This window comes from Bos taurus, chromosome 14, assembly GCF_002263795.3.
Source record: "Bos taurus isolate L1 Dominette 01449 registration number 42190680 breed Hereford chromosome 14, ARS-UCD2.0, whole genome shotgun sequence".
NCBI lineage: Eukaryota > Metazoa > Chordata > Mammalia > Artiodactyla > Bovidae > Bos > Bos taurus.
Window position 1 is genome coordinate 74,720,407 of NC_037341.1, and position 15,897 is coordinate 74,736,303.

The window sequence follows — 15,897 nt, forward strand, 5'->3', positions numbered from 1 at the left end:
TGTCCAAGTTACCTTGATTCATGGTCCTAACATTCAGGGTTCCTATGCAATGTTGTTCTTTGTAGCATTGGATTTTTCTTTCACCACAGACTCATCCACCACTGAAGGTCATTTCATTCTTTCTGGAACTATTAGTAATTGCCCTCCTTCCTTTCTTCCCCAGTGGCATATTGGATACTTTCAACCTGGGGTGCTCATCTTTCAGTGTCATATCTTTTTGCCTTTTTATACTGTTCATGGGGTGATTCACCACAGCAAAAATACTGGAGTGGTTTGCCATTGCCTCCTCCAGTGGACCGTGTTTTGTCAGAACTCTCCACCATGACCCGTCCATCTTGGGTGGCCCTGCACAGCATGGCTCCTAGCTTCACTGAGTTACACATGCCCCTTTGCCTTGACAAGACAGTGATCAGGGATCCAGGGATCACTGGAAGGGATCTTAGGAAGGTCAATCTTAGTGGTGTCCTTAGAGTCACTGTTTTTTGATAACTTGATACAACCAATGTTACTGCCAGCATATAGTTGAAACTGTACATGGTTATGCATTAAGTTTTCAGAACACACAATCTTTTTGGTGGTATTGAAGTTTTCTTTTTTTTAATTTTATTTTTTAACTTTACAATATTGTATTGGTTTTGCCATATATCAACATGAATCTGCCACAGGCATACTCGTGTTCCCCATCCTGAACCCTCCTCCTTAAAATCTGCCTATATGTACTGCATTTTAGACTGTGCAGACTGAATTTCCTGTTTTCAAGGCTTCCACTTATATAGGATTCCTTAAGAATATTTAAGACCTGAGTCTTACATATTTTGATGTTATTCAATAGATTCACATACATCCCTAGACTCCCAAAGAGATACCATTTTCTGAGTGAATCATTGCCCATGCATGGCAGTCTATTATAGGCTAACTTCTTATTTAGCTTTCATAACAGTAAATTATGTGTACAATGGATAACTTTGAAGTTGCTACATTTGCAATATAAAGTTTGGAAAATATTAATGGCAAAGATCATATTGGGAGAAAAAAATGTACTTTTTATTTGAATAAATGCTTTTATATTTTAGAACTGTATATTTCTACCATGAATAACTGAAGTCTCCATTTCTTGCCCAATGCATTCATTGATTTTTTTCATGTGATACGTATTTGTAAGGTGTCTGCCTTTGCCTGGAAGACTATCAGACCTCAGGATATTGCAGTGAACACCCCCAAATTCTCCTACATCAAACTTTGAATGGAGAAGTAAACAGTCAAAAAATCAGATAAATATACATAAGTGTGCTCTGCTCATTCACTCAGTCGTGTCTGACTCTATGCAACCCCACGGGATCTAGCCCGTCAGCCTCCTCAGTCCATGGAATGTTACAGGCAAGAATAGCAGAACCGATTGCCTTTTCCTACTTTATGGGTTCTTCCAGAACCAGAGATTGAACCTGCGTCTCTTCTGGAACCTGCATTGGCAGGCAGATTCTTTACCACTGTACCACCTGGGGTATAAGGTATCAATAAATGCAATGATTAAAATGAAAACACAGTAATATCATAGAAGTTAGGGGTTGAGACAGGTGGGAAGATGACTACTGTGATTTGGGTGATCATCCTTCTGAAGAAGTGACATATTAGCTGAGATTTAAATTGCAAAAGGAGCCAGCAAGGCAAACATAGAAGGAAAGGACGTTGCCGTTAGACCTGTAACTGAATAGCGTAACATTTCCTATAACTGAATAGTGTAACATTTTTGTTCAGGTTCTAAACAACAACATCAAAGAATTCTGAAAGTTGTAGTCATGGTACATCCAATTATGTTTCCAAAATTAACATTTCAGCTGACATCATCGGTGGGATTGTAGGACCATTCCAAGTTTCTCATCAATAGTTACGGTGTTTCTACTAAAGACTGGCTCTAGAAGCATAGTGTTTAGGATTATCTCAGTCAACATTTTTCCCATAGCCTTAGGCCACTACTGCATATATGAATTTATTTCATTAACAACATAGGAGTTTTAAAACAAATCAGGATGGGGGAAAAAATCCTAACATCCACCAAGGACCAAGGTACCAAGGATCAAGGTTCAATACAGCTTGTGATTATAAAGATGCTCTATATATACATACTGTCCAATATGGCAGCCACCTGTAACATGTGGTTATTGGACACCTGGAATGTGTCCAGTACAACAGAGGAACTGATTTTGAAGTTATACTTAATTAATTTAAATGTATATGCATTGATTAATATAGTAGTTAAAAGGATATCTTGAATACAGTGTATTTATAATTTATAATGAATTAGTCATGTCGCTGCTTCTACACTTTCACAGTTGGTTTTCTTGGTCAAACTGAAATATAGTTTTTATCTGTTTATGGTTTTGGAGGTAATGGTACAAAACTCAACAAAGAGAAGTATTGAATTGAAACAATATACAAGCAATAATAAATTAAAGAGAGTTAACCTCTGTTCCCTTAATGTATTTTGTGTTCAGTCATAATTTTCAGTGTTTCTGACTGGTAAAAAAATTGTAGTGACAAAATCTGAGTTAGGAAAAAAAAGTCTGTGAGGATCTTCCAGGGGACAGATAGGTATTATTGTGGTGTATCCCTGCTCTCCCTCAACTAAACTAAGAGTTTAATAAGAATGATTGATAGCATATAAATAATGCAGGCTAACAGTTTATCTTTTATCATTGATAGTAGCAAAAAATCTGATTTTTTAAATCAAACAAATGGCTATTTTAATTATGATGATTGCTTGCTATTAATCTTAAAAAAAAAATCTGTAGTAATCATCTGTGAAAGTACATACTGTTCACTAAGCCCTAGAATGAAGTTATTGTAAGTAAAAAACAATAATTTTGGAAGATTAATGGGAAAGAGGAAGAAAAGCCTTTCTGATTATCAAGATTTTCCAGAAACAATTTTGATTACTTTTGTAAGTCAAGCTTGGCAGATGAAATAAAATATTATGCTTCAGACTCATATTTGGTTGCAATGTTAGTTTTGTATAAACTAGATCACATGAGACATAGTCAAAACATTAAAACTATTTCAGTATTATCCAAGACCATCTTTTAAAATGTATATTTATTTTTGTCTTCAACTTCAGGTTTAGAAATGAATGATCAATGCATATTTGTAAAACTCTATTAAAAATATAGTACAGACATGTTTGTACTTATAACTAGTAATATACAAATAATTTTTTTTAATTTTCAAATAATTGACCATTTTTGCTATTGAGTTTGAACACCAGAGAATGGGTGAACTAAAAAATGTATCACCAACTCACTTTAGGCATAAAGTAACTCTCCAGCTCAGTTTTCCTTTTAGAAAATAATGGTCTCAATGTAGCCTGATTCAAAAACTGAAAAAGATGAGCCATGAATACCTAACATTAAGAAACATTGTATCAATGCAAAATGATTTTATATTGTTTTTATTTACTCTTGAATAGAAAGAGTGTTTATAAATTTAAGCAAAGTGATTTTCTTTAACATCATCCCTTTGAATATTAATTCATTTGCATTCAATTAAAATAGTACTTGCTTCACACAATAATCAATAAGCAACTTTTAAGGAATGAATGGATGGCATCAAGTGGGATTCATCTATATTTATAATGGTTACTAAGTGAATTACAATTGCAAATTATTGTTTAGCCACACAATACAAGTTAAAAAATGTTGAATAGCACTGAAATCTTGCAAAAAAAGATAAATGAGGATTTATTTCTGTCTTCGGAAGACAGAAAAAAGCTTAAATTGCTCAACTAAATAAACTATTCTTCACTTTCATGTGAATTTGTATCCTCATGAAGAAATGCAGGCAGGATAATGTATTCTCAATTGAACTTTTAGCTATATCCCAACATACAAGTTGTAAATAATCATAGCTAAAATGAATATTTGAAATGCATGTGATTGAGCAAGGAGGGATATACTCACCAAATTAAATGCTTTTCATAAACTTCACCTTTTTTTTTTTTAACACTTGGAGACTAATTTGGTTTACTGTTTATTATCTGCCATATTGTTTTATTCACTTGGCATCCTCATTCTGGGATATATATGCTTCATTACTTACTGTTTACTACTTTACCTAAAACAAATGCCTTCTTCTTTCCAGTCATTGCAGTAATATTCTTGCCTCCTAAATTCCCCAGTGCTTTATTTTCTAAACACAAGTAAGCATCTGCCCTATACTCAGAGCATGATGCAGCTTATGTTAGACCCTTCTAATTCTGCATTTATTTTTATTTTATTTATTCCTAATTTTTGTCCTTCATCTCTATCCCTGTTTTCTTCTACATTTTATTTTATTGATCTGGCATTAGATATCTCATCAAAATACTGTTTTCATTTCAAACAGCATTTATGCGAGTTGCTTCTAGAATGGTCACTTTCCTCCTACCATTTCACCTTCCCTAGACTACACTCCCTAGTACTCTTGCCTGGGAAGTCCCATGGGCAGAGGAGCCTGGTAGGCTACAGTCCATGGGGTCACGAAGTCGGACACGACTGAGCGACTTCACTTTCACTTTTCACTTTCATGAACTAGAGAGGGAAATGGCAATCCACTCCAGTATTCTTGCCTGGAGAATCCCAGGGATGGGGGCCTAGTGGGCTGCCATCTATGGGGTCGCACAGAGTCGGACATGATTGACATAACTTAGCAGCAGTAGCAGCAGACTACACTCCACCAAGAACTGCTATAACTCCCAGTCTTTACATCTCATTTCCCCTTCTCTGAAAAAGAAGTATTTCACTTGTCCATCATTGTCCTTAGCCTGGTAGAGCATAGATTATTTTACATTAAATACCTTCCTTTGGTATGATGTGTGTGAACTTCCTTTTCTATAGTACCCCTGTGAAGGGCCTGTTAAAGTCTAGTCAATATCATCTTTCCTCATCTTCAAAGATTTCTGAAATTCTTCTTAATTTATGAATCTTCCAGCTAAGTAGAAGAGACACACCATCTCTTTTATGCAAAAATATTACCATCTTAAGCTTCTATACTTTCAGTTCAGTTCAGTTCAGTCACTCAGTTGTGTCCGACTCTCTGCAACCCCAGAGTGGTCTCTGCGACGACTGCAGCACACCAGGCTTCCCTGTCCATCACCAACACCCGGAGCTTGCCCAAACTCATGTTCATAGGGTTGGTGATGCCATCCAACCACCTCATCCTCTGTCATCCCCTTCTCCTCCTGCCTTCAATCTTTCCCAGCATCAGGGTCTTTTCCAGTGAGTCAGTTCTTCTCATCAGGTGGCCAGAGTATGCTTTCTATACTTTCACAAACTGTCCAATCTTATCTATCAATTGTATTTAATCATCTGTCATCAGATGACTTCTTGCTTAGAATAATTTTTAAAAACCATTCAACGGCATCAGTAGTTGTCCAAGCCTCCATTATTTAACTGAAAAGTTATGAAACTTACTAACATATTTGTTTTGGAGAAGATTCTGTTTTTTATTCATTTTTAAATTTTTTCTTTAACAGTAAGCAAATATTGTTCCTCATATTAGTTTCAGTTGGTAGATGTGAAACTAATAGCACATTATTATTGCGAACCAATAGCAAAAGTGATAATTTGCTATGGGTGTGCTAATGATTGTGGTAATCCGACTTCCCTTGGGACCGGTTTAGAACATCACTGTTTTATTGGACATCAGGTTGTCTGTTGAGGATTCTGAGTTTAAGGAAGGGCAGTTACCTTTCGAACTCCCTATTTAAGTAAATAAACCATCAGTAACAGCAGTAACAAAACAATAGCAACAGAAGGAATGTTTTCAAGACCATATTAGCATAAAGCAATTAGGTGTTGGTAATGAGGATTAGTCCCCCCTGTTATGGCAACAACTGCTCCTGAACTCTGAAACAAACTCCCTTAGGAATCTTTCAGGGTTTTTTGCTTCCTAGTTTCTTGGGAATTCTCCACTCCATCTACCTTTATCTCTTAGGAACAAACCTTTAATTCAACATAGGCATTTAACACCTAATTTGTTGATAAATAACTGTGTATCCCTTTGAAAGAAAAGAAGAAAAAAAAAAATTCCCTTCTAGCACATTTTTCTCCTGGGCATCTGGCCTGTTTTAATCCCTTTCCCCTTAAGCTTCTGCACTTGCTTAGAGCTTTCACATAGAGTCTATACATAACTCTTTATTTCTTCCCAGTATATATTTCTTATTGCTAATTGTCTGCTCTACATTTCACATTCTCTCAGCTCAATGAAGATCCTGCTTTTAGTATACTTAGTATTGGCGGCGGGGGGAGGGGTGGGAGGCGGTGGAATATGACTGATTGAAGAGGAAGTCGTAAAAATAACACTCCGTAGCTCTAGCTCAACTCTTGATTCTTGTTATGTCACTTCATGAAATATCCCTTACTCATGAAATAGTTTTCCCATGGCATGGCACTTTGGCCAATAGTATACTACAAGATGAAAAACAGAAGGGTCACCCACAGGGCAGGATGGAGCCCTTGGGGAATAGAGGCATAGTTTAGAGTGAATATCCCTGGAGGTGGTGAAGTCATAAATAAAGAAAGAAGGAAGTAAAGGAAGGAGAAAGGGAGGGAGAGAGAAAGCAAATGATAAAGATGCCCATTTAGAGCATATAGAAACAGGTTGGCAAATAGATAATTCCATACAGTGATCTATTTGCCATCTATTTACCACAAATAGATGGGGAAACAGTGGAAACAGAGACAGACTTTATTTTGGGGGGCTCCAAAATCACTAAAGATGGTGACTGCAGCCATGAAATTAAAGGACGCTTGTTCCTTGGAAGAAAAGCTATGACCAACATAGACAGCATATTAAAACGCAGAGACATTACTTTGCCGACAAAGGTCCGTTTAGTCAAAGCCATGGTTTTTCCAGTAGTCATGTATGGATGTGAGAGTTGGACTTTAAAAAAGGCTGAGTGCTGAAGAATTGATGCTTTTGAACTGTGGTGTTGGAGAAGACTCTTGAGAGTCCCTTGGACTGCAAGGAGATCCAACCAGTCCATCCTAAAGGAAATCAGTCCTGGGTGTTCATTGGAAGGGCTGATGTTGAAGCTGAAACTCCGATAGTTTGGCCACCTGATGCGAAGAGCTGACTCATATGAAAAGACCCTGATGCTGGGAGTGATTGGGGGCAGGAGGAGAAGGGGACAACAGAGGATGAGATGGTTGGATGGCATCACTGACTCAATGGACATGAGTCTGAGTAAGCTCTGGGAGTTGGTGATAGACAGGGAGGCCTGGCGTGCTGTGGTCCGTGGGGTCGCGAAAAGTCAGACGTGACTGAGCGACTGAACTGAACAACTGCACTGAGTACAGTGATCTAAGTACTCTGGTAGATATGGGTACTATACGGGCCTATGGCAAAATTTCTGTGGGGGCAGTTTAGTTAAATGCTGACAGATGAAGACCGTCCCCCAGGCCAAGGACAAGATTTGGGTTCACGTCTCCCTCACTGCTTTTCTCTCTCTTGGAGCACTTACTTAACACAGTGCTGGGCTTTGTTCCAGAACCGAGAAGTGCTGTGTTTGAATACAATAGATGAGGTACAAGTTATGATGAGACACAGGTGAGCATATAAACAAGATAATTTCAGAGAACAATAAGTATTATGAAGAAAATAAAACATGATGGGTTGATAGAAAAAGACTGAAGAGACAATTTTAGATTGGCTGGTTAAAAAACTAAATTGAATACACTGCCCTCTCAATTACCTTGAGTAAAAAAAAAACACAAAAAACAGCCTGTACTTTATTCAGCAGGAACAGAGTTTTTATTGTAAACGAGACATCTTTCTTCAGGTCAGAAATAAAGGGACGGTAATTCTTGATAGGTGTGCTAATGGCCCAGCTGTTTTCTAGCTCATTATATTCACTAAATGGTAGTTCCCATTTTATAGCAGCAGCAATAATAGCATTTCACACAGCCTTTTGAAATTATTGTTTGTCTCTGTTCCCTTCTAGGATGAATGTACATTCTTAAAGAGTTCATATTTTTGGAACTCCAGAATTGCTAGTTCAGTGGGAGGAATAAAATCTTTTCTATTTTTTTCGACTCAGTTACATGATAATATGAATTAAAATTTAGATCACCTTGCCAGTATGCATGATCCTCAGATCCCAAAGGAGAGGGGGGAAGCAACGTGTCATAGTACTGTTTGGCACGTTTGAATCTACAGTTTGTGGCTCCTTTCCCTAAATGCAAATGATGAAGCATTTTTTAGTAAAGTCTCCTTTTCTTCATCATAATCATTGCAAAGTGGTTTCTGAACAAGAGTCGATGCAAAAAGAAACAGGAAAAAAAAAATATATATCACGACCTAAAAGGAAACAGTGTCAACACACGTGTCTTTTCATGTGCTCCCTGCATTTTTGTGGTATAGAGTTTAACCACACTTAGTACAGCAATACTCCATAACCAACATTCTTTGCCTATATAAGTGGAATAAAACCAAATAGTTATAGTAGTATATTATGTATGGATAATTATTATTTTTTCACTTTAAAAAATTAGTATTCTTTTGTTAATGGTGAACAACAGGGTATGTCCGAGTCCCATACGACATGGAAAGAAAAATCTATGCATAAGCTCAAAAATGTTTGTATTGGAAGTAAAATATTACTGTTTAAGTAGGGATTCCTTTCGTAATTTTTACGCATGATGCTTTTCCATAAGTTGACTTTATAAATATGCTGGCTGTGATTGTTTTCAGTGTATCCTACCTCCTTCCTCCCTTTTTTGTAAGAACTCTGGCCAACAGGAGGTCAGAGGCAAGATACAAGCAAGCAATCTAGGACTCTGGAGAGGCAATTCCTCGTTCTTTCCTTTGCATCCTAGGCCAAAACAAAATCTACATTGTTTGAAAGGTGAAAACATGTTTTCCCATCTGCTCATGGTTCAAAGGTCTTTATATATCATACCCGTGTAGAAAATGGAGTGTGCACTAATCATCTGTCCATACCTAGCACCTTTATGTTCTTTTATGCAGCTTTTGTCTTAGACAGTTCACTTACTTTTACTTGTTGGCCAAGGCAAATGATGGAAAACACGAGGAGGAGAGTAAAAGCCAGTGTAGGGGGTGGAATGAAGGCTTTCAGTTTTAGATAAGGTGATCAGAGAAGGTTTCCTCTGAAAGGAAATTTGCACAGAGACCTAAATCTCATTTTAAATTTATTCTCTCTGCAAATTAGACACAAGCCCCCCACCTTTTTTTTTGAAATGGTAATCTATAGTGATCATGGTGTGCATTTGCATCCTCTGTGACAGAAAGCTTGCTTAATTATTCTTACCACTGAATCCTGCTAAGCAGAGAAGTTGTGAACATATTAAGTAGAATCACAACTGGAAAATCTGCAATATATATGGCTCTCTGCCAAGGCTACTGCCAAGGCTATGCTTCTGCATTACCTTGAAAAGATCTGCAGATTGGGTCTGCTTATCTTGAGGCAGAAATTTCATTTCTTCCTTCGTTAGTGGTATGTTGGGTTGTATTCTTATCTTCAGACTGCAACTTGTTTGTCCCAAAGAGGCGTTGGCCTGTCTCAATTGTGGGGAGATGCTAGAAATGTGAAGTGCTTCTCTGAGAAAAGTTTGAGTATATTCCCAGGACATTTCGTCCAATTTCTTCCGATTCGTCGGCTTAGAGAGCTTTTTGTTTTGTTTAGTTGTTCCATAAATAATTATAGTCAGTTATTTCTTTGTTAGAATCCAGTAGTTTACAGCAATTTTATTTTAGGATATATATTACCATAATTTTAAAATGTTTTATATGGAGATTGGAAAGACTTCACCACTCAGTTAAAACCCCTGTTGCAGATAGACCAAAATGCTTTTGTTTTTGCTTTAAATTATCAGAATATCATGTGTCCACATAGTATTGACATTAAACTCTGGGCCTTACTGCCCATATGTATTTTATTAGATCAATCTTTTCATGACATAATTTTTATCTTAAAATCACATAAATGTGCCTCCTGCATGTTGATCAAAACATTTATCAATTCAAGCTGCTTAATATTATGGAAATTATGAACAGAAAGTTAAAAACATACCATTTCTGTCCTTTAGTGTGTCCATCTTGGCATGAAATGTTCCCTTGGTATCTCTAATTTTCTTGAAGAGATCTCTAGTAATATGCAGAGTTCAGTTCAGTCCAGTTCAGTTCAGTCGCTCAGTCGTGTCCGACTCTTTGCGACCCTGTGAATTGCAGCATGCCAGGCAATGGCACCCCACTCCAGTACTCTTGCCTAGAAAATCCCATGGATGGAGGAGCCTGGTAGGCTGCAGTCCATGGGGTCGGGAAGAGTCGGACACGACTGAGCGACTTGACTTTCACTTTTCACTTTCATGCATTGGAGAAGGAAATGGCAACCCACTCCAGTGTTCTTGCCTGGAGAATCCCAGGGACGGGGGAGCCTGGTTGGCTGCCGTCTATGGGGTCGCACAGAGTTGGACACGACTGAAGCAACTTAGCAGCAGCAGCAGGCCTCCCTGTCCATCACCAACTCGCATATTTCACCCAAACTCATGTCAATCGAGTTGGTGATGCCATCCAGCCATCTCATCCTCTGTCGTCCCCTTCTCCTCCTGCCCCCAATCCCTCCCAGCATCAGGGTCTTTTCCAAAGAGTCAACTCTTCGTATGAGGTGGCCAAAATATTGGAGTTTCAGCTTTAGCATCATTCCTTCCAAATAACACCCAGGACTGATCTTTAGAATGGACTGGTTGGATCTCCTTGCAGTCCAAGGGACTCTCAAGAGTCTTCTCCAACACCACAGTTCAAAAGCATCAATTCTTTGGCGCTCAGCTTTCTTCACAGTCCAACTCTTACATTCATACATGACCACTGGAAAAACCATAGCCTTGACTAGACGGACCTTTGTTGACAAAGTAATGTCTCTGCTTTTGAATATGCTATCTAGGTTGGTCATAACTTTCCTTCCAAGGAGTAAGCATCTTTTAATTTCATGGCTGCAGTCACCATCTGCAGTGATTTTGGAGCCCGAAAATATAAAGTCTGATACTGTTTCCACTGTTTCCCCATCTATTTCCCACAAGTGATGGGACCAGATGCCATGATCTTCGTTTTCTGAATGTTGAGCTTTAATCCAACTTTTTCACTCTCCTCTTTCACTGACATCAGGATGCAGAGTACATCATGCTAAATGCTGGGCTAGATGAATCACAAGCTGGAATCAAGTTTCCTGGGAGAAATATCAACAACCTCAGATATGTAGATCATACTACTCTAATTACAGAAAGTGAAGTCAGGAGGTAAAGTGACTTTTGAGGAGGTTGAAAGAGGAGAGTGAAAAAGCTGACTTGAAACTCAACATTAAAGAACTAAGATCATGGCATCCCATCTCATAGCTTCATGGCAAATAGAAGGGGAGAAAGTGGAGGCAGTGACAGACTTTATTTTCTTGGGCTCCAAAATCACTGTGATGGTGACTGCATCCATGAAGTTAAGGGATGCTTGCTCCTTAGAAGGAAAGCTGTGGTAAACCTAGACAGCATATTAAAAAGTGGAGACATCACTTTGCCAACAAAAGTCCGTCTAGTCAAAGCTATGGTTTTTCCAGTAGTCATGTATGGATGTGAGAGTTGCACTATAAAGAAAGCTGAGCACTGAAGAATTGATACTTTTGAACCATGGTGTTGGAGAAGACTCTTGAGAGTCCCTTGGACTGCAAGGAGATCCACCCAGTCCATCCTAAAGGAAATCAGTCCTGAATACTCATTGGAAAGACTGTTGCTGAAGCGGAAACTCCAATACTTTGGCTACCTGATGTGAAGAGCTGACTCATTGGAAAAGACACTGATGCTGGGAAAGATTGAAAGCGGGAGGAGAAGGGGACAGCAGAGGATGAGATGACTGGATGGCGTCACTGACTGAGTGGACATGAGTTTGAATAAACTCTGGAAGTTGGTGATGGTCAGGAAGGCCTGGTGTGCTATAGTCCATGTGGTCTCAAAGAATCGGACACAACCGAGTGACTGAGCTGATTCCAGTAGTCAAGTATGTATTATGAGACTTTATCCTTAAAGAAGGTTGATGACTGAAGAATTGATGCTTTGAAATTGTGGTGCTGGAGAAGACTCTTGAGAGTCCTTTGAACTTCAAGGAGATCAAACCAGTCAATCCTAAAGGAAATCAAACCTGAATATGCATTGGCAAGATTGATGGTGAAGCTGATACTTTGGCCATCTGATGCGAAGAGCCGACACATTGGAAAAGACCTTCATGCTAGGGACCATTGAAGACAAAAGGCGAAGGAGGTGGCTGAGGATAAGATGGTTAGATAGTATCACCAACTCAGTGAACATGAAATTGAGCATATTCTGGGAGTTGCTGCTGCTGCTGCTGCTAAGTCGCTTCAGTCGTGTCCGACTCTGTGCAACCCCAGAGACGGCAGCCCACCAGGCTCCCCCGTCCCTGGGATTCTCCAGGCAAGAACACTGCAGTGGGTTGCCATCTTCTCCAATGCATGAAAGTGAAAAGTGAAAGTGAAGTCACTCAGTCGTGTCCGACTCTTAGCGACCCCATGGACTTCAGCCCACCAGGCTCCTCTGTCCATGGGATTTTCCAGGCAAGAGTACTGGAGTGGGGTGCCATTGCCTTCTCCGATTCTGAGAGTTAGTGGAGGCCAAAAGAGTCTGACATGCTGCAGTCTATGAGGTCACAAAAAGTAATGCATGACTTAGCAACTTAACAACAACCACATAATTTCCAGTGAAACCTTGCTTGAAATATAATGAAATATTTAATTTTGATTTATTGAACACTAATTTTTAAAATACACCTGTTTTTATAATATTAAACCACTTTGGATAGTCTATAAATTATTCCAAAATTTTCAATAGAAACCAATGTAATGTCATCGGATATAACTTTTGGGGGAATAATTTTTGCCCTTAGTCAGAATTTATGGTGAAAAATATATTGTGTTTTGTCTAAAAAGTAAAAAATATTCATAAATATCTGCTTCAGGGCAAGGCAGATACATAATTCGCTGGTGATAATAGTAAACACATTTAATATAAAATGACCTGTGGTATGACTGAGTGAAGTATAGGTTATTATGACAGCAAATAGAAGTAATTGACCTATTCTTTAATCCACTCTAATGATCTTCCTTCAAGATTCCTTTGTTCAGTATAATTTATACTGTAAAAATTATACAGTGATAATTTATATAGTGTGTATATATATATATATAATGACAGTATAATTTATTGTCCAAACACGATACATTTGAAGGTGAAAGAGGACTCTATTTATAATTACATGAGACAGTCGTATAACATGGGCATACGAGGAGGTATGGCCTCCCTATTTTATCCCAGCACTTTAGGTGTAGAGACCTTGCATGTGTCTATAAATACAAAGGTGCATATGTGTTGCTATGCTGCTTTTATATTTTGGAAAGCTCACTTAATCCACAAATCTGGCAGGGTCTTGTCTGTGCTACCTCTGTTTTTCATCTAGAGATGATGTAAACTACTAAGATTAAGTACTTGTACGTTATCTTCTTAAACACAATGTGTAGATTAGGCACTGGGTAGTTTACTACAAGAATCTTTGTGATCATTGTGGGCAAGTTGTTCAACTGATTATTTGACTGTTTTGATGCAGGACAGTGATAACAGCGCTAGCACTACCTGTAAAAGCGTTAAACCATTGTCCAGGGAAGTTCCTGGAGGCCTCGCTTTTGTTGAGAGTTGCTTCTGTTTGCTCTGCAGGACCAGTGGTTTTGGCGAGTGAGAAACCATAGGGTGATGGACGGATACCCCATGCAGATCACTTACTTCTGGCGGGGCTTGCCTCCTAGTATTGATGCCGTTTATGAAAACAGTGATGGAAATTTTGTCTTCTTTAAAGGTAAGGAATATTTCCCATGTCTTGCTCTGTTATATCCTGGTCTCATTGCCCAGGACCTTGTTGTACACATAGGGATGAATAAATAAAACCTATCGTGTGAGTTTAGGTAGCTAATTCATTCTATAAAATGAACCATATATGTTAGCTACAAATATAAATGAAGCAAGATCAAAGATAATTTTTAATTCTCTAATTTATGTTTTCTCATACAATATCCCCATTTGTAAGTCAAATTTAAGAGGCACTGTGATCACTTAGAATTTTTAGATTTGGCCTAAAGGCACCAGAGAAATAAATATACAGATTAATAAATTAATTATATAAAAGTAATTTTTCTAAGTTATTTGGTTTTTTTTTAAGAGTATTTGGGATTGCTTGCTGTTTTTACACAATGAAATTCATTTCACTTATTTTCATATATAATCTCTTCAATGTAATTCAGTCAACTTAATCTCTTTACATGATTTAGTCAATTTCTGTTAAATAGTTTTCAATAAACTAAGAAATTACTCATAAAGATAAGAAAAACCTATGAATAGAAAAAAGCCACCCAATCATTTTACCCAATAAAATCTGTTGTTTGTTATTTATCTGAGTGACAAATTTCAATTGCACAAATACTAATGTCTAGCATGCAAAAGTGAGATTATTTGAATTAAATTAAACTGAACTTAAGTCAAGTGACTGGTCCTCCCATCTTCTAAAGTTGTTCTGTGCTTAGCTGCTCAGTCATGTCTGATTCTTTGTGACCCCATGGACTGTAGCCCACCAGGCTCCTCTGTCCGTGGGGATTTTCCAGACAAGAATACTGGGGTGGGTTACCATGCCCTCCTCCAGGGAATCTTCCCAACCCAGGGACTGAACCCAGGTCTCCCGCATTGTGGGCGGATTCTTTTGCTAATATTCAAAACAGTAAGTCTTAAGTCTGTTGGGGGCAGGGGGCCCAGGGAAAAGAGACTGACTAAGTTGAAGGATTAAAAGAACTGTGAAGAGAACAAATTTGAGTTGACTTGAGGAAAAGTAGAATGCAGATTGAATGTGACTGAATGGATTACTTAAGAGTCTAAAGGACTGAGAATAAGCTTAAATAAGGATTGAGATTGTGGGAAAAGAAAAAGGAATCTTAAGCAAATAAAGCAATTATTCTCAGGACCAAACTAGAAGAATTTGTAGCAGTGATGAGACTAATGAAAATACAGGACTTGCGAGATACTTGTCACATTTTAAGTGAAGTCCAAACCACCCATATAAAATCAAGGTGTATACTCAGAATTTATTTTGTCTTTACAAATTCTAACCTGAGAAAGAGGGGGTAATGTACATTAATTATAAGAATACCGTGGTCCTGAAGTCATATTGCTAATTTTGAGCACTTACTAGCTGTATAAATTATACAGCTACTCAAGTCCATGTGCCTCAGTTTCTCCACCTGGAAAATGGTGGTACTACTGTTCCCCATCTCAGGATTGAAGACTAAATTAAGAGTACATGGGAAGTGCTTGGTACAAGTAAGACCTCAATAAGTGCCAGCTGTTGCTGCTGGTGGTGCGATTACTATTAATATTATTGCCCTCCTGCTGGCTATAATAAGTATATAAAGGAAGTAGACATGTACTGTATCATTGCAGACAAAGAAAAGATACATCTGAAGGGTCTGGATCTTAGAGCCATGATATTTGGAAAAAAATTATCCTCCCCTGCATTCTTCTGTGTGTGGTAGCAGCAAAAAAAAAAAAGAGGGAAGAAGAAGCCCTGGGTAGCCTACAGCTGGAGGGCTGTCCCAGGGGGTCCCCTCTCATCCCAGGATCAATAGTGTTCTCTTACAAAACTGCCTAAGGAGAAACTGCCACAGTCCTAAATCAGTGTTCCTTCAGTTCTTTATTGCCGCAGGGCCTTCTCACTTTTTATCCGTGTTGCCTCTCCTCACTCCCTCACTCTGGAATGGCTAGCTCCTTTTCATCTTTCAACAGCTGGCATAAAAGGGATCTCTTCAGAGTGCACTCCCAG

At 38.3% G+C, this 15,897-nt stretch overlaps 1 protein-coding gene across 1 annotated transcript in view; it reads left to right on the forward strand.

Annotated features, from left to right (window-relative positions):
- The window catches only part of MMP16 (matrix metallopeptidase 16), a 395,011-nt gene that overhangs the window by 338,449 nt on the left and 40,665 nt on the right, over positions 1-15,897 (forward strand). The window contains exon 7 of the mRNA NM_001192622.1: positions 13,752-13,890. Within this exon, the coding sequence (NP_001179551.1) occupies positions 13,752-13,890 (139 nt within the window). The remainder of the gene's footprint in view (positions 1-13,751; positions 13,891-15,897) is intronic.